We start from the raw sequence: 23952 nt of genomic DNA on the forward strand, positions 1-23952 counted from the left end.
AAAATGCTATTTATTGATACTTTTTAAAAGAGAAGCACAGGCCTAGTAGTCCTTCTATCAGCCTCTAGAATACAATGATGTTCTCTCCGAGTGCTAGGAAGTTCTGAGAACTGTTAGGTAGATGAAATATTGTTGTCCATTCGTTCATTCATTCAGTTGTATTGTATGCCTATCATGGCAGAAATGATATTACACTTTGGGAACAAAGGATCAACAATAAGTGGTAAGCTTCAAGGATCTTGTAGCCTAGTGGGAAAAATGGTGATGAAAACAGAAAATAGCACAATAAAAATCAAAATGGAAGCCATCCAGGTGCTATGGGAGGAGAGAGAGGTTCATCCTACTTCTGTCAGTTGTCGGGGATAAGGGAGCATTAATAGAAGAGATGACACCTAATCTGGATCCTGAAAGCTAAGCAGGGACTCCCTAGGCAGACATAGGAGGCTGTGCCCCAGGCAGAAGAAAGCACATGTGCAAAGGCATGATCATTTTGATGTGGACAGATACAAAATAAGAATAGGGAGAAGCAAGAGAGGAACTGGATAATTAAAAAAGAGCTAAATAATGCTAAAGAGTTTGGTTTTTATCCTGTAGATGATGGAAAGTCATTGATAAACATAGCAAGTTTAGTTAATGTTTACTGAAAAAACTGACTAACTTTGGTACATCAATTGGTCTTGTAAAAAAGAAGAAGAAAAATAATGTGGTTGATTCAAAGAGGAACAAGTATCCTGGTTCTGTTGATAGAGCTCGCATCTGTGGTGTGTTTTGTTGGGAGGTTGAGACAGGACAATCACTTGAGATTGTGGAGATCACAGTGAGCTGACATCATGCCACTGCACTGCAGCCTGGGCAACAGAGTGAGACTCTGTGTCAGAAAAGAAAGCGTATTTTGATAACTTTTGTACAAAAAGGGCTTGATAGTGGGAAGAGTATATAGAAGAACGTTACTAGATAAAACCTCCAAACCCACCTCTCCACCACCCAAAGCAGCATGAACTACACAGGTGCTGGATCAGGAGGCGCTAATGGAGAGAGATCAGAACAATAGGAGAATTAGAAGCTAGAGCGTAAAATAGGAAGAGGTAGACTGGCAAGAATAATGGTAATATAAACTGGAGGAAGTAATAAAAGTCTTGAGGGAATACGATGAAACAAAAAAGGCACAGGAGTTTAGATTCAGTATCTGTTGTCAGGAGCTACCAAGAGTGTAACTGAGATGGGTACTCAGAAGGAGATGACTAACATTTTCTGCTTTGTTACTGAGATTTAATTGTATTTTGGAATCTTAAAGCATTCAGTATGTTACCATATGCATATCTCTGTAACATCACCATTTATTAAATGCGTGAATTCTGAGCAAATAACAGAAAAAACAAAAATTAGAAAAAATGAGCTTGGTGTGGTAGTATGCACCTGTAGTATCCACTACTTGGAAGACTGAGGCAGGAGGATCACTTGAGTCCCGAAGTTCAGTGTTACAGTGAGCTATGATTGCACCACTATACTTCAGCCTGGGTGACAGAGTGTGACCCTTTATCAAAAGCAAAAACAAAAACAAAAAAAACCCAAAACATGAGACAGGGCTTGCTCTGTCACCCAGGCTGGAGCGCAGTGGTACCTTCCCGGCTTACTTCAACTTCAACCTCCTAGGGCTTGGGTGATCCTCCCACTTCAGTAGTGGGAGTAGTGAGAACTACAGGTGTGCCAACACACCTGGATAAATTTTTTTTTTTTTTTTGGTATTTTTTGTCGAGATGGGATTTCGTCATGTTGCCCAGGTTGCTCTTAAACTCCTGGGCTTCAAGCAAGCTGCTTGCCTTGGCCTCCCAAAGTGCTGGGATTATAGGCATGAGCCACCCAGCCATGAATTCTTATTTATTTATTTATTTATTTATTTATGCTCTGTCACCCAGGCTGGAATGCAGTGGCATGATCTCAGCTCACCACAGCCTCTGCCTCCTGGGTTCAATCAATTCTCTTGCCTTAGCCCGACGGCACCTTCCATGGGCACCTGCCATGACACCCAGCTAATTTTTAAAAAAAATTTTTAGTAGAGATGGGGTTTTATCATGTTGGCCAGGCTGGTCTTGAGCTCCTGAACTCAAGTGATCCGCCCAACTTGGCCTACCAAAGTGCTAGGATTATAGGCGTGAGCCACCGTGTCCAGTCATAAATTCTTTTTGTTGTTGTTGTTTTTGTTGACATGGATAAAGCTGAACATAAATTCTTATTATGGGCAAGGTTCAGAGCTAGATGTAGAAAGATGCAAGGGTGAATAAGGCATGGCTCCTTCCCTCAAGAGAGCTTATAATCTAGCAATTAAAACCACAGATAATTATAATATAAAGCAATACCATTGCCATGGAAAAGGCTCAAATATTGCTAGTGGCTTGAAGTTAGAAACAAAGGCTATATTTAACTCATTAATAAGAAGTGCATGTAGCTGAAGTACATTCTCTCAAAAGGCAGTGAGCTTTGTTTCATAGATGGCATTTAAGCACAGGTTAGGTGGCTACTTTGTATGTACAGGGTTCAAGTAGAAGGGTAGATTGGGCTAGATAAGCTTAAGGTACTCTGTCCTCATAAACCAGAAACAGGCTACTAAGAAATAGAGTTTAATGACTCTCTGTTACTTGCTAGAGAGAGCTCAAACTTTTCTGCATGGCGCACAATGTGGGCCAGACCACCTTCTCCATTAATTATGATAGATGTACCATACAATGTAAGATGTCAGTAATAGAGGAAACTGGGTGTGGTGTATAGGAGAACTCTCTTTGTATCCTTGCAATAATTCTGTAAATTTAAAACTTATTTTAAAGAAGTAGTCAAGGGCAAAACCCCTTTCATGCTCCCTGACATCTCTGAAATGACCGGCAAGTCAGTCATTGAGTGATTTTATGCAGAAGATTGACACGACCATGCTTTATTTATTTATTTTTGATTTTGATTTATTTTTTTGAGACAGAGTCTCACTGTGTTACCCAAGCTGGAGAGCAATGGCACAATCTTGGCTCACTACAACCTCTGCCTCCTAGGCTCAAGCGATCCTCTTGCCTCAGCCTCCCAAGTAGCTGGGACTACAGATAGCTTTATGTTTTAGAAAGATGACTTTGAGGCAGTGTGAAAGAGAAAGGGGAAGGTTCCATTCTAGGCAGGGAGGAAAACCAGGTAAGACCTAAGTAAAAGATCTGGGTGAGAGATAATGAGGCCTGAACTAGGATAATGGCAGAGAAGGAGAGGTGGTCAAAGTAGAAGTGATGGGACTTGGAGGCCTTCTGAATGTGAGAAGTGAAAAGAACATTTTTAAAATAGTTGGCACTTCAGCCAGGGGTGGTAGCTCACCACCTGTAATCCTAGCACTTTGGAGGCTGAGGCTGGTGGATCACCTGAAGTTAGGAGTTCGAGACCTGCCTGGCCGACATGGTGAAAACCCGTCTGTACTAAAAATACCAAAAAAAAAAAAAAATTAGACGTGGCATGGTGGCACGTGCCTGTAATCCCTGGAACTACATTTTTATTTCCTTGCCAAATGTTTTCACAAGAAGCGCCTGAACTTGGGAGATGGAGGTTGCAGTGGGCCGAGATCGTGTCACTGCATTCCAGCCTGGGTGACAGAGCGAGACTCTGTCTCAAAAGTAAATAAATAAATTTTAAAAATAAAAATAAAATAGTTGGCACTTGAACAACACATGCAGGTTTCTTTTCTTTTCTTTCTTTCTTTTTTTTTTTTGGATGGGGGTCTCACTCTGCCACCCAGGCTAGAGTGCAGTGGTGTGATCTCAGCTCACTGCAACCTCTGCTTCCTGGGTCGAGTGATTCTCCTGCCTCAGTCTCCTGAGTAGCTGGGATTACAGGTGCCCACCACCATGCCCAGCTAATTTTTGCATTTTTAGTAGAGATGGGGTTTCACCATGTTGGTCAGGCTGGTCTCAAACTCCTGACCTCAAGTGATCCATCTGTTTCAGCCTACCAAAGTGCTGGGATTACAGGCGGGAGCCACCATATCCAGCCAACATGCAGATTTTTTTCAACCAAACACAGATAAAAAATGCAGTATTTCTGGGGTGCAAAACTCATCTACATTCTATAACCTATGCTATAAACATGGGCTCTGCAGGGCTGACTGCCAGATGTGAATGTGCTTGGATTTTGGTATAAGTGGGAGTTCTGGGACAAATCCCTTGAGTATAAACAGGGGTGACTTAACTCCCAAGTCTCTGGCTTAGGTGACTGGATAATGGTGGCATTCTTAAGTGAGACAGACAAAGTAGGAGAGGAGGCAGTTATGGGAAAAAGGGTTTGCAGTCAATTTAGGAGTTTGAGAAGTCTGTGGTGCATTTAAATGGAGTTGCACAGCTGGTTGTCGAATATGTTGAGTTTAGAGCCTGGGATTGAGAACACTTTCAACTGGAAAGGATACTTTCTGGCCTGCAACACAATTATCATCCTCAGACACTTCTTCCCTGGTATTTTGGGAAGTACACTATTTCCTGTTTTTCTCTTCATCAGTTTACTTTCTTGTTTTGCTGAAGTATGTGGTTAAGTAAATTCCTGAGAAAGCATGCAAAGCATTCTGAGCCTTTGCATTTCTGAAAATAGCTTTATTTGTCCTTAATCTAGTTTAGCTGAGTATAGAACTCCAAGTTAAAGATAATTGTTCATCTGAACTTTGCTATTGAAAAATAAAATGTCAGTTTGGGTCTAATTCCTTTGTAGTTAACTTCACTCCCAACCCTACCTGCTTCTGCCAGAAACTTTTAGAATTTTCCTTTTGTTCTTGGTGTTCTAAAAATTCATGTCCTTTTCAGAGCCCTGAAATTTTTTTCTATTATTTCATTGATGATTTCCTTCCCTCCATTTTCCCTCTCTTTCTTTTTTCTTTTTTTGAGACTCTCTGTCACCCAGGCAGGAGTGCAATGGTGTGATCATAGCTCACTGAAGCCTTAACCTCCTGGGCTCAAGTGATTCTCCCGCTTCAGCCTCCTAAGTAGCTGGGACCACAGCTATTTATTTTTTGTAGAGCTGAGGTCCTGCTATGTTGCTGAGTCTGGTCTTGAATGCCTGGGCTCAAGCAATCCTCCCACCTCAGCTTCCCAAAGTGTTGGAATTAAAGGAGTGAGCCACTGCACTGGCTCTTATTCTTTCTTTCTGAAATTACTATGTATTAGTTGGATATTGTACATCTTACATTCGTGCTCTGTGTTTCTTATTTCTCTTCTTCCTTTTTTGTTGTATTGTGGACTTCCCTGGTTTGAGAGTTGATCTCTGTATTATATTTTATTTTTGAGATGGAGTGTCAATCTGTTGCCCAGGCTGGAGTGCAGTGGCTTGATCAGAGCTGACTGCAGCTTCAAACTGCTGAGCTCAAGCAGTCTTCCCACCTCAGCCACCTGGGTATTTGGGACTACAGGCACTCACCACCATGCCTGGTTAACATTTCTATTTTTTTATGGATGGGGTTTCACTATGTTGCCCAAGCTGGTTTCAGACTCCTGGGCAATCCTCCTGTGTTGGCCTCCCAAAGTACTGCAATTACAGGCATGGACCACCATGCCTAGTCTGTTTCCTGTTTTATATTTGATTTTTGTTCTGAAAGCATCTTGTTTTATAAATAAAATGCCTTCTACAATTGAAAAAAAAATATATATATTTTCTCTCTTTCCCTTTATATATATCTATACCTCTATGTCTATCTATCTATCTATCTATCTATCTATCTATCTATCATCTATCTATATATCTATCTATGGAGAGAGATGGAATTTCACCGTGTTGCCTAAGTTGATCTTGAACTCTTACAGTCAAGTGATCTGCCTGCATTGGTCTCCCAAAGTGCTGGGATCATAGGTGTGAGCCACCGCACCGGGCCAGATTTTTTTTTTTTTTTTTTTTTTTGAGATAGGGTTTCACTCTGTCATCCAGGCTGGAGTGCTTTGACAGGATCTTGGTTCACTGCAACCTCCGCTTCCCAGGCTCAAGTGAGTCTCGTACTTCAGCCTCCCAAGTAGCTGGGACTACAGGCATGTGCCACCTCGCCTGGGCTAACTTTTGTATTTTTAGTAGAGACGGAGTTTCGCCATGTTGGCCAGGCTGGTCTTGAACTCCTGGCCTCAAGTGATCTGCCCATGTCAGTCTCCCAAAGTGCTGGGATTACAGGTGTGAGCCACCATGTCTGGCCAGATATTTTTGATTATACTAATAAAAGACCTTCATAGTTTCCTAAATTTTTTTCTATTTCTTCCACAGTTTTTGTTGTTATTGTTTACTCTTTATTTTGTTGTTATTAGTTCACTTGGTCTTTCTCTTCTGTTGTGCTAAATGTACTTAAATGCTTGGTGGTCCTTGGATGTCTACTTATATTTAAGAAAAGTCTGGAGAATGGCATGGATTTTCTCCACCATTGTATAAATAGGTCTGTTTTCATATCACATTTTTCCTCTGAATGGGAATGTGGACTGGAGACTGTATGTGGTATGGCAGGAGGTGTGAAATGGCAAATCCCAAAGGATGGGAAGGCAGGAGTGGGATATTAGGTTGTGGCTTCCTAAATGCCAACATAGGAAGGATTTTCTGTGGGGCACAGAAACATCTAATGTCTACACTAGAAACCTTGGTCTTTAGCCGATAATTTGTTCAGTGTTTTCAGAGGACAGTTATCGGGCTGTTAGTTCAGAACTAAGCACATTGGTGGTATGTGAGGGAAATGGTAGAGGGTGATGGCGCATGCTTACTGATACAGATGTTCCCTGTTCAGACCATCAAGTAACCCTCTCGTTTTCTGCTCCAGTTCCTGTTTCCACCATCTATAGCACATACAGACTCTGAGCAGAGAATCTCCCAGGTTTCTGAAAATGCATTGAGTTTTGCACATCCTCTGTAATTCTCTTGTAACATCTGGCCCAAGTCATAGCTTCCTGTTTCATCCAACAAGATACTCTCACATCTGCTTTTTGTCTTTCAGAAGATTTCTGACATTTCACCTGCTGTTAACTCTTCTTGTTCCCTTTGTGGATTATTTCCTTTTTATAATATTTACAATTGTATTTCAGTGGGCCCTCAGGAGAGGTTGGATGCAGCCTACCATCTTGAACTACAGTAAACAATTCACAATGGTTTTAACCTAGCTGCTTCTTTCATCTATGATCTAAGCTATTTATTTGATTAATCCCTTCAATGAGTATATCTATATTCACTGACATTCATTCATTCAATAACTAATGAACACAGATTATTTATCAGGTGCCATGGATATATAGTTGAAAAGATATACCCTGCTCTTTGTATTAATGAGACAGATACATAAATAGACAATTTCAACATGTTTTAGCAAGAGTTACAATAAAGCTAGAAAACTCTGGGGAAGGAGCACCCAGAATTTCCTGGAGGGATTACAAAATGATTCACAAGGAAGTTGATAATCGAAATCCATGCCTGAGGATGAGTTGTAGTTTTCTACACAGATGAAGGTAAGGAGATATGGAAGTAAGGGCAGAGAGGACTGAAATGTACAATCTAGGGGAAACAGTATAGTACCTCATCATAAAGAATTATCTGGTTCAAATGTCAGTGGTACAGACCAAAGGAGACCATGTCATTCAAAAGAGGCAACTTAACCCAGCAGAGAATGAGCTTAGAATGGTCCTTTAGCCGTGCCCCATCACTCAGGAGGAAGCGGGTTCATGAGGAAGACCAAATCAAGTTTCAGGACATAAAGAAACTTTGCACATTTGAGTTTACTGTGTGAATTGTAAACCCCAACTTTTCTGGTTATTATTGAGATTATTTGTGATATTTGTTGAGTAACAACTTATAGTAAGATGAGGACTCCACTTGAATTTTATTTTGTTTCAGTCAGTCATGGTACCATGCTTTTCCCATGACTTCAGTTCATAATTAAAAGTCATTTCCGGTTCAAAAAATGAGAATTAAGGGATTGTTTGTTTTGGTAAATTCCACTTACCTCTTTTTTGAGCCAGTCATTCTCCCAGATCGCTAGATAACTGCCCTTGTCAATGAGCTTTACCGCATTCTAAAAGAAAGTTTCTGGATTAAGGACGAGTTGTCACATGCTGATTCACAATTTTAGCAACACTGATGCACAGTTTACTTGATCATTCATTTTAGATTGTGTCTGCAATTATTTCAGGAACATACTTAAGAACGTTTGGTTTGATTGTTCAATCTTTACTATTCTATTATATTGCTTTTGCTGATTTACACTGTCAATTACAGGTGATTTGGAGAACTGGACAATGTATAACTGACTATTCAGTTGACCTCCATTGTGACTGAATCTGACTGCCATGGTGAAATCATCTTTCACAATTAAGATGGTTAAACTGCAGTCATCAAACATTCCTTAAGTTTATAGTCCCAGACGTAATCCAACATATAGCAAAAGCATGAACAGATGACTACCTTTTTAATTTGAAAAAATTTTGCATGTCATTAATTACAACATACATATTTTTAAATCTAACAGCAAGTAGTTTGAGGGTAGCAGGCTAGATAGTCTCCTGAAGAAAGGCATTTCAGACAAAGAAGACAAAAGTCTTTATCAGTAGGATTATAAAATATAAATTTATTTTCAATTACGTGGATATTGAAAAGAATTTCATAGTGAATAACCAACTGTATTTCTCTGTGAGATGCTTTTATATGGATACCATGGTACAAATTCAGTATTTAGTAACTGAAGGCCACAACCAAAAGAAGAGAAATTAAGAAAAATATTCTAGATTATAAACATGAACAGAAATGATTTAAAAGTATGTTAAGGGCAAATTTTACCTTTAAAGTATTTTATTTATTTATTTTTTTGAGATGGAGTCTCACTGTTTCACCCAGGCTGGAATGCAGTGGTGTGATCTTGGCTCACTGCAACCTCTGCTACTGGATTCAAGGGATTCTTCTGTCTCAGCCTCTGGTGTAGCTGAGATTACAGGCACCTGCCACCACACCTGGCTAATTTTTCTATTTTTAGTAGAGATCGGGTTTCACCATGTTGGCCAGGCTGGTCTTGAATTCCTAACCTCAAGTGATCCACCCACCTTGGCCTCGCAAAGTGCTGGGAGTACAGGTGTGAGCCACTGTGCCCAGCTCTATTAAAGTCTTTTTTTTTTTTTTTTTTAATTTTTTATTGGATTATAGGTTTTGGGGTACATGTACAGAGCATGCAAGACAGTTGCGTAGGTACACACATGACAGTGTGCTTTGCTTTTCTTCTCCCCTTCACCCACATTTGGCATTTCTCCCCAGGCTATCCCTGAGTTGAAAGACTTGCCATAAAAATATTGCTTTAAGTCATGCTTATTAAATTACAAGTGGACCTATATTTCTTAGGAACCAGGAACTTTTATACTCCAGTTACAACTAATAATTCTAATTTCTTCCAACACAGAATTTCATTTGGACAAAAGCAAGAAGTAGCTCCTAACTGAAGTTAATTTGCTAATGGCTGGATTCTAACAGTGGATGGTGATTTCAACCTTAGTTACATATTTGAATCTCCTGGAAGCTTAGAAAAGTCCAGAAGCCCACACAACATCCCAGGGCAATATATCAGCCTTCGCTAAGGGTGAGATACAGGTATCACCTGGGTTAAAAAAGTTTCTCGGGTGACTCCAATGTGCATCTAAGGTTGCACAGCACTGGATTATAGGATATTGAACTGTATGATAAAATAGCCAGCTAAAATGAGGAAAAGTCATTCAAGCATGTGAGTGTTCGGCATTCTGTGGAGAAAAGAAAATGGTATAGTTTAGAGATTAGGAGCAATGATCTGAAGGAGTCCTTCTGAAATGAATCTCGATCTTCCCACTTGCTCTGGGCAAATCATAAAACTGTTCTGTGCTCCAGTCTCCTCATTAGCAAGTCTCTACAGCTTACTGGATTGCTGAGAGACTTAAATGTGAAATGCTTGAAAGAGTATTTAGAAAAATCCTCATGATATATTCTTTAAGTCATATGCTTATTTGGCCTATATATCCACTTTTCATCATCTTAACTATGGTCAGATTACTTAATGGTTGATTTCACCATGTGAGTGAGTCAGATTCACTTACAAACTGGCTGAACTGCATGAGCAAATAAATTGCTGATCAATTGTCCAAAATCTTCTGTATTTGTGTAAATTAGTAAAAAAAAATGCAATAAAAGAGTAAGAATAAAAGAACGACTGAACCAACAGGGATGCAACAAATAGCAACTGAAATTCAGTAAGGAACATTTTTGAAAAAAGAACAGATGTTTATTTCTTCTGAGAAAAGAATGTCGCAGATGAACAGACAATCTCAATGGGGGATCTCACTAATTTGGAAGATAGTTTGAAGAGAGGTCAAGATTGTAAAAAAAAAAAGTCAGATATTTTATGTAAAACAAAGGAATTATAGAACATATAAGGTTGAAAATTATGCCTCAAAAAATGCTTTATATCCCCAATTTTTAAGGTGCCAGCAATATAGAATATACTCTCTTCGGTTTGTATAAATAAGAAAGTACTTTCTCTACAAATTATATTTCATTTTATGATTCATTTAAAACTTTTATTTTAATATTTTCATACAACCATTATTACAGTTTGAGCATTCAAAATCTGAGAATGTGAAATCTAAAATGCAATGAACATTTTCATTGACCATCATGTTGGCACTCAAAAAGTTTCAGACTGTGGAGAATTTCAGATTTTTTTTTTTTTTTTGAGACAAGGTCTCATTTTGTTGTCCAGGCTGGAGTACCGTGGTGCAAATATGGCTAACTGCAGCCTAGACTTCCTGGGCTCAAGCAGTCCTCCTGCCTCAGCACCCCAAATAAATAGTTGGGACTACAGGCATGCACCACCACTTCCAGCTAATTTTTGTATTTTTGGTAGAGACAGGGTTTCACCCTGTTGCCCAAGCTGGGCTCAAATTCCTGAGTTCAAGCAATCTACCCACCTTGGCCTCCCAAAGTACTGAGATTGCAGGAGTAAGTCACTGCACCCAGCGCAGACTTCTTTTGATTTTGGATTTTGGGATTTGAGGTGCTCAACTGGTATAATGCAAATATTCCAGAATCTGAAAAAATCCAAAATCTGAAACATGTGTCAAATAAGGGATACTCAACCTATATTCCTTATACTTAAAAAAATCTGATTAATAATTCAGTGATCAGCCAAGCATGGTGGCACATGCCTGTGGTCCCAGATACTCAGAAGGCTGAGGTGACAGGATTGCTTGAGCCCAAGAGGTGAAGTCTGCAGTGAGCTGTGACTGTGCCACTGCACACCAGCCTGGGCAACAGAGCAAGATCCTGTCTCAAAAAAAAAAAAAGAAAAGAAAAAATTAACTGAGCTCTTGCTTCTTGTGAGACATTATGGTACTTAAATAATCTCATTTAATCATCACACTGTTTCTTTAAAGTATATACTAGTATTATTCTCCATTTTATAGGTTAGAAAACAGAAGCCCAGAAAAGCTAAGTAACAAATTCATTATGCAGCCAGTAAGTGTAGAACAGTAGTTTAAACTCAAACTGTCTGCCTTCAGAATGCATGTTCTTAGGTTTGGATATATAAGAAAGTACTTTTTAGACAAATTATATTTTATTTTATGATTCATTCAAAACTTTTATTTTAATATTTGTTACAGCCATTATTACAAGTTGAGCATCCCAAATTTGAGAATATACCCAAAGTCCTTAAGCACTATAATATACCTAAAGAAAATACAGGGGGAAAATGTTTGTTTTGTTGTGTTTTTAAGAAAATTGAATTATACCTGTGTAGCCCATTCCTTCTTTTGGTCCAGTTGCAACAAAGTTTCTTTGACTATTTTCTTTCTAGAATCTTCCAGAGTGACTTTATAGTGTTCTTAAAAAAAAGAAAGAAAGAAAGAAAATTAAAAGCCTTAACAATAAGGCTGATTCTAGGTAAAACTATGATGTCAGTAAATTTTATTTTCCATCATTCTCACTTCTCCTTTCTACACATTTTTTCCCTGAATTTTCAGAGTATGTTTTTACTGATGAATGTAGTTCCTCCAATTAAAAGATATACTCTAATAATTTACTAGTACCTTAATATGAATTACTTTAAGATCTCTTACACAAGAACATTTGTATTTTCAAAGGACCATCTCTCCAAAGGCAGAATTTCAAACAGTTCAGCATTTGTGTGGCAGTCTACCTTTCATATTACACAACCTATTACTTCACAACAAAAATATGAAGACTTTATTATCTGTTCAAGTAGCTTTCTGTCTATCTGACTCCATCTAACTAGATTTCCACTATTCTTGGCATGTGTTTCCTGGGGAAGGAAAGACAGAACGAGGAGAGGAAAGTAGATAGGGATTAAGGGACTGGGAAAGTTGACAGACCTGGTTGTAAGTTAGGCTCAGGCAAGAAAGAAAGACAGAAAGAAGCACAGGATTCTCTGTCCTCTCCAGATTTTCTCATGCTCACAAATGTCATTATTGAGAGAGCAAAGAATCATAAAATTTTAGGCCATGAAAGATGTTTAGAGATCATGTAATCAACATCCCTTCTTAAGGAAAATGAGACGATGGATAGCAAGGCTACTTTAAAGAGTGGAGAATAAAAAGCTGGACAAATGAGTCTAATTTGTTAATTCTTGTTTTCAACAAATAACTATCGAAATCTTTTTGTATGCTAAACAGTGCGTATACCCTGCAAATATTGCTGATTAAGACAGAAAAAAACCCTGTCCTTGTGATATGTACATTCTAATAGGGAAGCCAGATCATAAATAAGTAAACAGGTAAATAAATAATATTTCAGGTGGTGATGTGTGTGAGGAAGGAAAACTAAAATTCTCTATTTTAGTTCAAGTGGTCAGAGAAAGCTTTTTTTGAGGAGGTAACATTCAGGGATTGAATAAGGTAGTCAGCAATGTGAAAAATGAGGAATCTGTACTACAAACCAGTTAATCTGACAACAATCAAGGTTAATTGTGTTTTATTAGAAGTTCTGTGTTATATATTTCCATTAGTTGTGCTTTATTTATATAACAGGACGATTATTTGGAATTCAGGAAGTATTTTCCCATACAAATGATGTTGAAAAATCATGGCTGCTAGATTTCTGGAGAGGTCCAGAGGCTTACTTCACTTATCCTATAACTCAACAACAGTATTGTACTAACAGTGCTACAGAACCTTATTTCCATTTAGGACAGCAGTCCTCAACCTTTTTTGCACGAGAAACTGGTTTCGTGGAAAACAGTTTTTCCACAGACTGAGTGGGAAAGGAGGATGGTTTGGGGATGATTCAAGTGCATTACATTTATTGTGCACTTTATTTCTATTAGTATTACATTTTAATATATAATGAAATAATTATACAACTCACCATAATATAGAATCATGGTGAACCCTGAGCTTGTTTCACTGTAACTAGATGGTCCCATCCAGGGGTGATGGGAGACAGTGACAGATCATTAGACGTTAGATTCTCATATGGAGGATGCATCCTAGATCCTTCACATGTGCAGTTCACAGAAGGGTTTGCTCATCTAAGAGAATCTAATGTCGGTGCTGTTGGACAGGAGGCGGAGCTCAGGTGGTAATGCAAGTGATGGGAAGCGGCTGTAAGTACAGGTGAAGCTTCACTTGCTTACCCACCATTCACCTTCTGCTGTGTGACCTGGTTCCTAACAGGCCACAGACTGATCTTGGTCTGTGGCCTGGTGGGGTTGAGGCCCTCTGATTTAGGGAATTGTTTCAAAGGGAAATTTTTCTTCACAGACCAAGTCAGCCAAAGAAGAACGCTCAGGGATCTTATGCTATAAAGAAGGAGATCTGCAGGTCTGGTCTTTCAGTTGACCAGGAACCCAACTGCCACCAGAACTCGGGGGCCAGAGAGCTGGGAAGAGTTATTCAGCCCTTATCTATACTTCGTACTGGCATAACCATTTTCCCTATTAGATGAAAACGCTGAGAGTAGAAAGTAAAAACTTCTCTTCCATATCTTTCCATTACTGTATCCCTGGGACACAATATATGCCAAAAAGTATTTTGAAGAAAATAAAATTTGGCAAACTGCAAGTCTTTGGTGGGCAGTGATCTGAGGCTTCCGCACCAGAAAACAAATATTGGTTCTTCTCCTTCTCTTTTTTTTTGAGATGGAGTTTCGCTCTTGTTATCCAGGCTGGAGTGCAGTGGCGCGATCTCGGCTCACCGCAACCTCCGCCTCCTGAATTCAAGCAATTCTCCTATCTCAGCCTCCCTAGTAGATGGGACTACTACAGGCACGTGCCACCATGCCCAGCTAATTTTTGTACTTTTAGTAGAGACGGGGTTTCACCTTGTTGACCAGGATGGTCTCTAGCATTTGACCTGGTGATCCACCCGCCTTGGCCTCCCAAAGTGCTGGGATTATAGGCGTGAGCCATTGCGCCCGGCGGTTCTTCCCCTTCTCGGGCAGCTTTGGTGGGGAGGAGAAGAAGGGGTAGACAGAAAGAAGGGGAGAGTTCTCCCAACTTGTGGGGTGGCCAGAAAAGGCGGTTAGGGGAGGTCAGTTTCTGCCTCTAATAGAGATGGACTAGAGTGAGGCAGTGGTTCAAAAGGAAGAAGTTCGCTAAGTTTTTGGAGTTAGTCTAATTTGACATCTGGAGAATAAGAAATGGAAGTCTTCATTATTGTAACCTACATATTTCCATTTATATAGCTTGGATTTTTCCTTATTTATTTGAAGTAATCCCATAAATATTTTGAGCCTTCCAAACTAATTTCTGATGGAATTTCTTTTTTCAGTTCACAACCTAGCCCATTAGCTTAATGTTGGTTATTTATTTGAACTTCTACTCAACAAAACACAATAATCTATCTAAAAGTTGCAATGAATCAGGAGCCTAATGGATTTTAGTTTCTGAAAGAAACCATAAAACCTGGAGCTTGATAACATGAAATATTAATTCCTGGCTGTAAATAATTTAAAAATAGATTATCAAATATGCTCTGACTAAAGATGTAGCTTTCTCTATTGCCTTATTAATACTGAAAAAGCAATATTCACATTCGACTCTCTTCCAACTTTCATATAAAATTATACAGACCATTTTTCTTCTTAAAAGTGCAGTACCCATCACAAGGGTGAATGTGAGAATCTCATTGTTATCTTTTGTGGTTCAGATGATGCTTCTGGTAACAACAATTAACGATTTATTGGTGAATGCAGCCAAAGAAAGTGGGAGCACATAAAAGTCTCCTCATTAAAGCTCGAGACACTGCAAGTGGGAGCTTGAGAGATTAGGACTGTGCAGAAGACTCCTTGCTTCTCGGACACACCATCTAACGGGGTCCCTTTTCAGAAGCTGACACCACCTCAAATTGTACTGGCTAAAGCTTGCTTTGCACTGTTCCACCTTCCCTGTTGTGTATGGCTCTGCTTTGGTTTACTCCTTCATGGCCTGTTGGGAGCTTCGTTATTCACTCTTCTCCAACTTCTGGGGTCACACAGCTCCATCCTGTTGACCCTCCCCTGTGGCAGTGGCCTCTTTTCAGCCCTTTTTGGAGAAAACTGAGCAAGAGCTAGCAGAAACACTGGCCAGGTAGTAATCTCTTCAGCGTGACCCCTAACTCACTGAATCACAGACTCAGGGGGACTATTTGAAGCAGATGGGGTGCTCACTTGGGCAGCACAGATACTAAAATTGAAGCAGATGGGTTTGGGGCCTAACATACCTGGGTTCAAATTGCTGTTCCATTAGTTACTAACTTTGTGAGTTTGATAAAGGCAATTAACTTCTCTGGGCCTCTGTTTTCTTATCTTTAAACTGGGCATAATTATATGTAACTCAAAGGAACCTGTAAGGATTAGACAAGATATGGAAAAGCAGATGCTGGAAATGTGTGTCCTCTTGGAGATCACCTAGAGACTCTGACTTTATAGGCAAGAAAACATTCAAAGAAGCAATGCCACTTTTTTTGTAAGGAGTCTTGAACCTAGTTTTTAAAAATTTGCTGTTAGTGTACAAAGAACTTTTAAGAATCCCTGACCTGTGCCCCAGTAAAGGACAAAAATAAAAATGCTCTGTGACTGTAATTATATAATGACTTGTAATAACCTCTCACCTTCTCTGTTCCTGGGCTTAATCTAAGGTCCCTTTTCCTTTTATTGAGGAGAAGTAGCCTTGGCCTGGATGTATTAGTGACTGTTTTCTGTACCAGTGTCCCAATATCCCATTCTAGCTAAAGTTCAGGGAAGCAACTCTAAGTGTTTTCTCCTGCCCCTGGCTTCAGGGGAGGCTGCTGAATAAGGCAGGCAACTGAGGAACAGTTTGTGGTGGGGCTGACTGGTGACCCATGAGGAAGTGTGGACAAAGGCCTTGGGTCATCTTTGATGAAGTGGATGATGGCACTGGCTGTCTTTAGAAGTGGGCTGGAGAATACTGCAATAACTGTTCTGTGGGAAGTAGAAGGGGGACAGGTATGCAGATCAAAGCAGAGGTGCCAATGAGAGGGACAGTCACAAATCAGGGGAGAGAAATGTGGGGAGGAGCCATGACTAGAGCCACAACTAATCTCATTCTGTCTGTAGTCTTCCTCTTTCTCACTTGTATTACAGCCAACAAGTATGACCCTTGGGAAGTCAAGCAATTTATTATTTGTCTCTCCTTTAAAAAGTCACACTGTGAGGCTATTGACTTCTTCTCAATAAAATATATGGTAAATCCTATGACTCCTAGTGCCTTTGCGTAACAAAAGGTACTCCAACAGGTAATTAATACGTCCTGAATATTGCAATAATTTAAATTTCTTTCATAGTTACAGCAATCCCCTTTCCTAACATGGACCTACTGCTATTTCCTCTGCCTTGAGCTTCCATGATTTCTCTCTCAGTGCTGAAAGGAAGACAGGAGCATGGAAAAACCAAAGAAAGCTCTCACTTGACTGATACTGTCTTAAGCTCATGTCCACTTTCTGGTCCTAGCTGGCATTTAAGACTGATGCCTTGCTCATGGGAGTGTTTTAGTAGGTTCTTTGGAGGATAAGCTTTCCAATTTCAAATGATATTTCATCTGCATTCCCTTGATGCTGAGCAAATACTGTCCTTAGAAGTTGGTAACAACTTTTCTGTTGGTCCCTGATTTTCAATTCTGCACCCCTCTCCCACACATACAAGATCCCGATTTTTCTGTTGGGGAACTATCACCAGCCCCCAACACCCTAGTCAGCTGTCTCAGGCAAGATTTCATGTGACTGTTCCCCAACTCTCTCTCATAATAAGTTGACAAAAAACATTCCTCCACTCTTTGTCTTGACAAACTCAGGAGTGCAGGCCCTGCCCAAGGCAGCAGCCACCTCTTCTGTGTTCTGCTGTCAGTGTGGTTAGCTCATCAGCCACTTATTCCCTAGATTTCTCAGGGATGAGTCATAAACTAGACCTGAATGTCCAAACTACAGGGGACACGTACTGAAACATCTGATGAGTCTCTCTGAAGACCTTCCATCCAGATGTGAGATGGAGGAGGAATTACATTTTACCTGCTTCTCGGTGGGGGAAAGTGTAGGACTGATAGCACACCAAGAGCTCTTTCCAAAAGCTGTCCACTAATTTCTAATAACTTTTTCTTGGCCTCTCTAACTTCTTTTGTAGGCTGGAATTCATTAGTCCAAGGTGTGAAACTGGTTTTCTTCTTCATCAAATTGCAAATCTGTGTGGTGGTATCTCATCTCATTTTGCTACCTCAGTGTAAAAGCTGAGACTTTAAATAAAGTTTTAATATCCTGTTTCACTTACAGCAGTCTCCCAGCCTCCAACAATAGTCTGAGTCGATCTCTGTTCCTTGCATGTAAAGCAGCCTAACTAACACAAACCCCATAATTGTTGGAGGAGAATTCCAGGAAAATCATGAAAGAAGGGAGCCTATGTAGAAGAGGAAAAGTAGGAGAAAAAGAGGGGGGTGATGGTAGTAATCCTTCAGATAGACTGATTTAGGAGTCTTGCTCATATTCATTGTGTCTAGTTAGTGGTCCCCAACTTGTTTTAATAGTTCTCCTGGTGGAGTTGCTGCTGCTACCTGGATGGTTAGGAGAAGTGCCTAAAACTAATGGAAAATAAGACAAGCTCATAACTATTTTCTCATGGCTGTGCCCCATGGCTTGGCCAGCAAATAATTCAATATATAAATGTTATTACCACCCCAAAGTTGAATACAGCTGCATGAAAATTTTTAAGTTAAAGAAATCATCCTAGTTAACAATTAATTCATTAATTTAAAATAAGGTCTTGCTCTGTCACCCAGGCTGGAATGCAGTGGCGCAATCTTGGCTCACTGCATCCTCTGCTTACTAAGCTCAGGTGATCCTCCCATATAAGCATCCTAAGTAGCTGAAACCGCAGATGTGTGGTACCACACCAGATAATTTTTGTATTTTTGGTAATGATGGGGTTTCACCATGTTGCCCAGGCTGGTCTTGAACCCCTGAGCTCAGGTGATTCACCCACCTTGGACCCCCACAAAATGCTGGGATTACAGGCATGTGCCACCATGCCTGACCCAATTATCCAAACTTCTGATCAAGATAATGGGTTAAGTTTATATGAGATCACTTTTCTGACTTTAAAAATGTAAAATAAATACTGGCTAAAATATTTAAAATTTTGAAGACATACCAGAACAATAACTTTTAAAAAAGTATTCTCCTGGTTAGCAAATGTATAGGCAGATTTAATAAATAGTAGGCAATAAGATTCAGCTATATATGAGAAGTTAATGTATAATAAAGTTTGCACTTCTAATCATTAGGATAAAAACTGCTTATTTGATAATGATGTTGGAACAACTGGAAAACTATTTGGTAAAAAAGTTGGATTACTTCCTCACACAAAAACAAAGACTTAAATATTAAAAAAAATAAAAATTTTAGAATAAAATATTGGAGAATTTATTCATAATCTCATAAACATAAAATCAAAAACTGACAAGTTGGGCACTTTAAAGCCACAACATTGCTTCATTACCCACAAACAAAAAAAACGAATGACAAATGGGAAAAATATTTGCAATTTATATCACAGTTAAAGAGCTAATTTCTTTAAAATGTAAAGAGTGCCACAACACAATAGAAAAATGGGTGAAGGGTGTGAACAAAATGAGTCATGGGAAAGGAAATTCATATAGCTCTTGAAGTTATGAAAAGATACATTCGTTGTCACAAAAGAAATGGAAGTTAAAACTACAATGAGATGCCATTTCTGACAAAGAAAAATTTGGATACTACCCCCTGTTGTTGAAGATGTGGGAAAATAGGTATCCTCATGCATACAGATAGAAGTGTAACTTGGTACAACCTCTATGGAGGGCCACATTTATCGCAGTAAAATAAATAGGCTTTTTCACACAACCATTTCTTTGAGAGGTACACATTAGTGAAATGACATAAATACAAGAATATTTGTCACAGGAAAATGAGATAGGTGTAAGGATAGTCATTGCAGCATTATTTGTAATAGTAAAAGACTAGGAACAACCTTAATGTTTATGAGTAAGAAACTGTTTAAAAAAATTATGGTTACCAGCCTGGGCAACACAGTGAGGCCTCTACAATAAATAAATAAAATTAGCTTTCCCAACACCATTTATTAAATAGGGAATCCTTTCTCCATTGCTTGTTTTTGTCAGGTTTGTCAAAGATCAGATGGTTATAGATGTGTGGCATTGCCTCTAAGGCCTCTGTTCTGTTCCATTGGTCTATAGCTCTGTTTTGGTACCAGTATCATGCTGTTTTGATTACTGTAGCTTTGTAGTAGAGTTTGAAATCAGGTAGCCAAATGCCCATTGATGATAGACTGGACAAGGAAAATGTAGCACATATACACCATGGAATACTATGCAGCTATAAAAGAAAATGAGTCTGTGTCCTTTGTAGGGACATGGAAGAATCTGGAAACCATCATTCTCAGCAAACTGACACAAGAACAGAAAATCAAACACTGCATTTTCTCACTCATAGGCCGGTGTTCAACAATGAGAACACATGGACACAGGGAGGGAGCATCACACACTGGGGTCTGTTGGGCAGGGGGAGCCAAGGGAAGGACAGTGGGGGAGTGGAGAGGTCAGGGAGGGATAACATGGGGAGAAATGCCAGATGTAGGTGACGGGGATGGAGGCATGTGTACCTATGCAACAATCCTGCATGATCTGCATATGTACCCCAGAACCTAAAGTACAATTTAAAAAAAAATTAGCTAGGTGTGGTGGCACATGCCTGCTGTCCCAGCTATTCAGGAGGCTGAGATGGGAGGATCATTTGAGCCTGGGAGGTAGATAGAGGCTGTAGTGAGCCATGTTCACGCAACTGCATTCCAGCCTGGGTGACAGAGTGAGACCCAGTTTCAAAAAAAAAAAAATTATGGTACAACAAAACAATGCAACCACTGATTTAGAAGGTTGTTCATATTGTTACATAAAAAGCAAGTAAAACATATCTATAACATGCTATTTGTGATATATATATATATATGTAAATGCATAGGCTATCTCTGACTGCTACATAAGAAACTGGTAATCGTGGGAAAGGATCTGAGTAGGGAAAGAGGGAATAGAAGGCTGACACTCTCGTTCTCTTTTCAGGAGAAAAACCTTTGACAAATTGGAACTTCAAACCCAGACTGACATGGGGGCAAGTTTACACTATCACTGTGGTGCAGAGGCCCTAAGCTGCGAAACTTACATACAAACTGGTCCACAAGCAGAGGTCGCTCACAGGGGAACATGGGAACAAACCACAGGAACCCCTCCATAACACAGGGCACTATCTCCAGCTGGGTCCTGGATGGTTGTCCACCCACAGCAACTCTTTTGGGCCAGATTTCCCCTATTAATTCTGTCCTTTGACTTCTATGTCTGGGTCTTTGGTGTTCTTTTAAGCCTCTATGATTGCCTCAGTGACAGATAGCTGGCCTTCATCGTGTCCAGATCTAGTCTGGTAAGCTTCATTGCTCCTGATGCCATCCTACTCTACAGCCTCTCCACTTCCCATCTCATGTTTGTTTCCCCGTTTTTTCCTGGCTACAATTTAATTGACTTCGACATTTCTCCATGATGATTCTGGCTATTCAGCCTGGCTAAGCTGACTTAGCTTGCCCCAAGTGAATTCTCTTTATAATATAACCTGGCCTCAGGACATTGCTATCTTGGTGGAATTGCTTTTGCAGATCCCATTCATTGAATGAAGCTTCTTTCTTCTTTTTATTTATTTATTTTTTTGAGACAGGGTCTTGCTCTGTCACCCAAGTTGGAGTGCAGTGGCACAATAATAGCTCCCTGCAGCCATGACCACAGCTCTCAACTGATCCTCCCTCCTCAGCCTCTCATGTTGCTGGGGCTACAGGCACGAGCCACCATGCCTGGCTGATTTTTAAATTTTTTTAGAGACACGGTCTCACTTGTTGCCCAGGCTGGTCTCAAACTTCTGGGTTCAAGCAATCCTCCAGCCTCAGCCTCCCAAAGTGTTCAGATTACAGGCATAAGCTACCACATCTAGCCACAAGCTTCTTTCTTAAAGTCATTTGGTCATAGGGTTTCTCCTTCCCATCCCCATTTCCTTATTTCCCCTTCTCAGTTTCACAGGTGGTCCTGGGATCATTTTTCTACTTCCTCCCTCCACCTTTACCCTTAGGCTCACAGCTGCTTGTGCTGACAGCAGAGTATTGAATGCTTCAGGGAGTACTCACATTTTTCTTCCACCAATGTATGCCCTACTAAAGATGTTTTTTATTGAACCTGAACTAGTTTTGTTGCAACTGACCTGACATTTTCTCTGCATTCTCTTTAACTGTGTTGATGTCATTTTGTAAGGAGGTAATGAGTTTAGCATGTTGTTCACTCCCTACGTTCTTGTACTCCTCCCAATATTCCTTTTCACCGAGTTTCTCAAGAAATAGTTTCTCAGCATTACTTATTTGTATGCGCATATCTGTTGAAAATAAAGACACTATGTCATTACTGGTGTCCTTGTAAGCACTATATGTTGCAAACTGGTTTTAAGAAGTTAAGATCTGATACTAAAATATTGTCAACTCATAAATACTATTTTACATTTAAAATTTAGGGAGTTCAAAACTATTCAAACTGTTGTTTATCTATCTCTCCTGATTCAAAATCTAAGTAAAATTAAACATCTGATTATAAAGTAGTTGTGTGGTTTGAGGCTTGATTGAAAGACATAATAGACAACCCATATACGTAGGAAGCTGCAGGTTTACATCATTCCTGTGATAGCTTAATAAGGGTCCTATTTTGTCTAGTGTATCATATACTATGTATTCATGATTAGTAAATTGTCATTTTTCTGGCCATTATGCCCTCTGAGCAAAAGTGGTTTCAACTTGTGTCCTTCCCAGGTCCTTGGCAACCATTTTTGTAAATAAATTGTTTGATTCAGTCATCTAAAGTTCATTTGTTTAGATTTCTCTTGTATGAAATGATAGCATCTGATAGTCATAATAACGTCTCCTCCCACCTCTCCTTTGGTAAAACCAGAGTGATAGATAAGTGCCCCAGTTAAATATGTACAAATATTGAACTGTTTCAGGGATATAAACTTTGTTTACTAAACATGACATTCTATTCAGTGTTTAGGCCTGAGTATGTTGCTGAAAATTTTTGAAAAAGAAGCATTATAGAAGAGTCAAGTATAACAAATTTAATGGCTGTTTGACTCATCACCATATGTCACCTTGTTTGAGAGTGCTTTGAAGGCAAGACCACATTATAGTCACCTCTGTAAATCCAGCACTTAGCACAGAGCCTGGCAATTAGTTGGTGCTCAATAAACATTTGTTGAATGACTGAAGCATTTCCATCAGGCCAGGGTGATATTCTTCAGTCCAGAGGGGCAGAAGGACTCAGGACTCACCTTTTCCCAAAGATGTACACAAGATACTAATTTTTTTTTGAGACAGAGTTTTGCTCTATCACCCAGACTGGAGTACAGTAGCGCGATCTCGGCTCACTGCAACCTCCCCCTCCTGGGTTCAAGTGATTCTCCTGCCTCAGCCTCCCGAGTAGCTGGGATCCCTACAGGTGCCCACCATCACGTCTGGATAATTTTTGTATTTTTAGTAGAGGCAGGATTTCACTATGTTGGCCAGGCTGGTCTCGAACTCCTGATGGCAGGCAGTCGACCCACCTTGGCCTCCCAAAGTGTTGGGATTAAGGGCATGAGCCGCTACGCCTGGACACAAGATACTGTATTTTAAAATCTCTTAACAAATGGTGCTTGTTATTTTCATTAAACAATTATTAATACTACTATAACCCAGATGGGCAGCTGTTCTCTCATTCGATCAGCCTACTACTGTCTCAGGCCTGTGCCCCATTCGGTCTTTGAGGGTTGGTAGATGTCACTGAAGATTGTAAAAGGGAAATGAATGTAGCGGTTGTTTTTCTACTTTTTTAGAACATTTTCTTTTCCCTTCTGGTATCATACACCTCAGAGATTTTTTTGTTTGTTTGTTTAAGCTGTAATCTGACAGCATGTGAGGCCTTGCATCCAGGTCAGAAGCACTCTTTCTCTGTTCACTGATGTGAAAAGACTAATATCCCCTTTATGCTTAGGCTAGTTTGAGTGGGATTTTTTTCCTTGCAACTGAAAGTCCTTACTAAAAGTTGGAAGAAAAGGGTTGCAGCAGTATTTCTCACACTTTTCTGTGCATAGGAATCCCCCTGGATCTTGTCAGAATGCAGATTCTGATTCAGTAGGTCTTGGGGGGGCCCTGGGAATCTGCACTATAACAAGCTGACAGGCGAAGCACCTGCTGCTGCTCCACACCAAAATGAGTTGCAAGGAGCTACCCGGGACATAAAGTGACTACCTCGGAAATGTTTTCCAGACACTTCTGTTCTCTTACTTTCCCTCTCTTCCTCCATGTCTGTGAGCTTCCTTTCTTCCCATGCATGCCCAGTCCTCCTCTGTCGTGCTCAGCAATGCAATGTGGCCC

General features: G+C 39.9%; 1 protein-coding gene across 14 annotated transcripts in view; it reads right to left on the reverse strand.

Annotated features, from left to right (window-relative positions):
* The window catches only part of CCDC83 (coiled-coil domain containing 83), a 74576-nt gene that overhangs the window by 15905 nt on the left and 34719 nt on the right, over positions 1–23952 (reverse strand). For 11 of the 14 annotated variants that reach the window (XM_054241392.2, XM_054241396.2, XM_054241390.2 and 8 more), the window contains 3 exons: positions 21759–21926; positions 11760–11851; positions 7964–8032 (listed from right to left, as the gene is read on the reverse strand). In XM_054241392.2, coding sequence (XP_054097367.2) covers positions 7964–8032; positions 11760–11851; positions 21759–21926 — 329 coding nt within the window. The remainder of the gene's footprint in view (positions 1–7963; positions 8033–11759; positions 11852–21758; positions 21927–23952) is intronic. The other 3 variants (XM_054241395.2, XM_078340104.1, XM_035264092.3) reach the window with 1 other exon arrangement.

The sequence above is a fragment of the Callithrix jacchus genome, chromosome 10 (assembly GCF_049354715.1).
Source record: "Callithrix jacchus isolate 240 chromosome 10, calJac240_pri, whole genome shotgun sequence".
In the NCBI taxonomy this organism is placed as follows: Eukaryota; Metazoa; Chordata; class Mammalia; order Primates; family Cebidae; genus Callithrix; species Callithrix jacchus.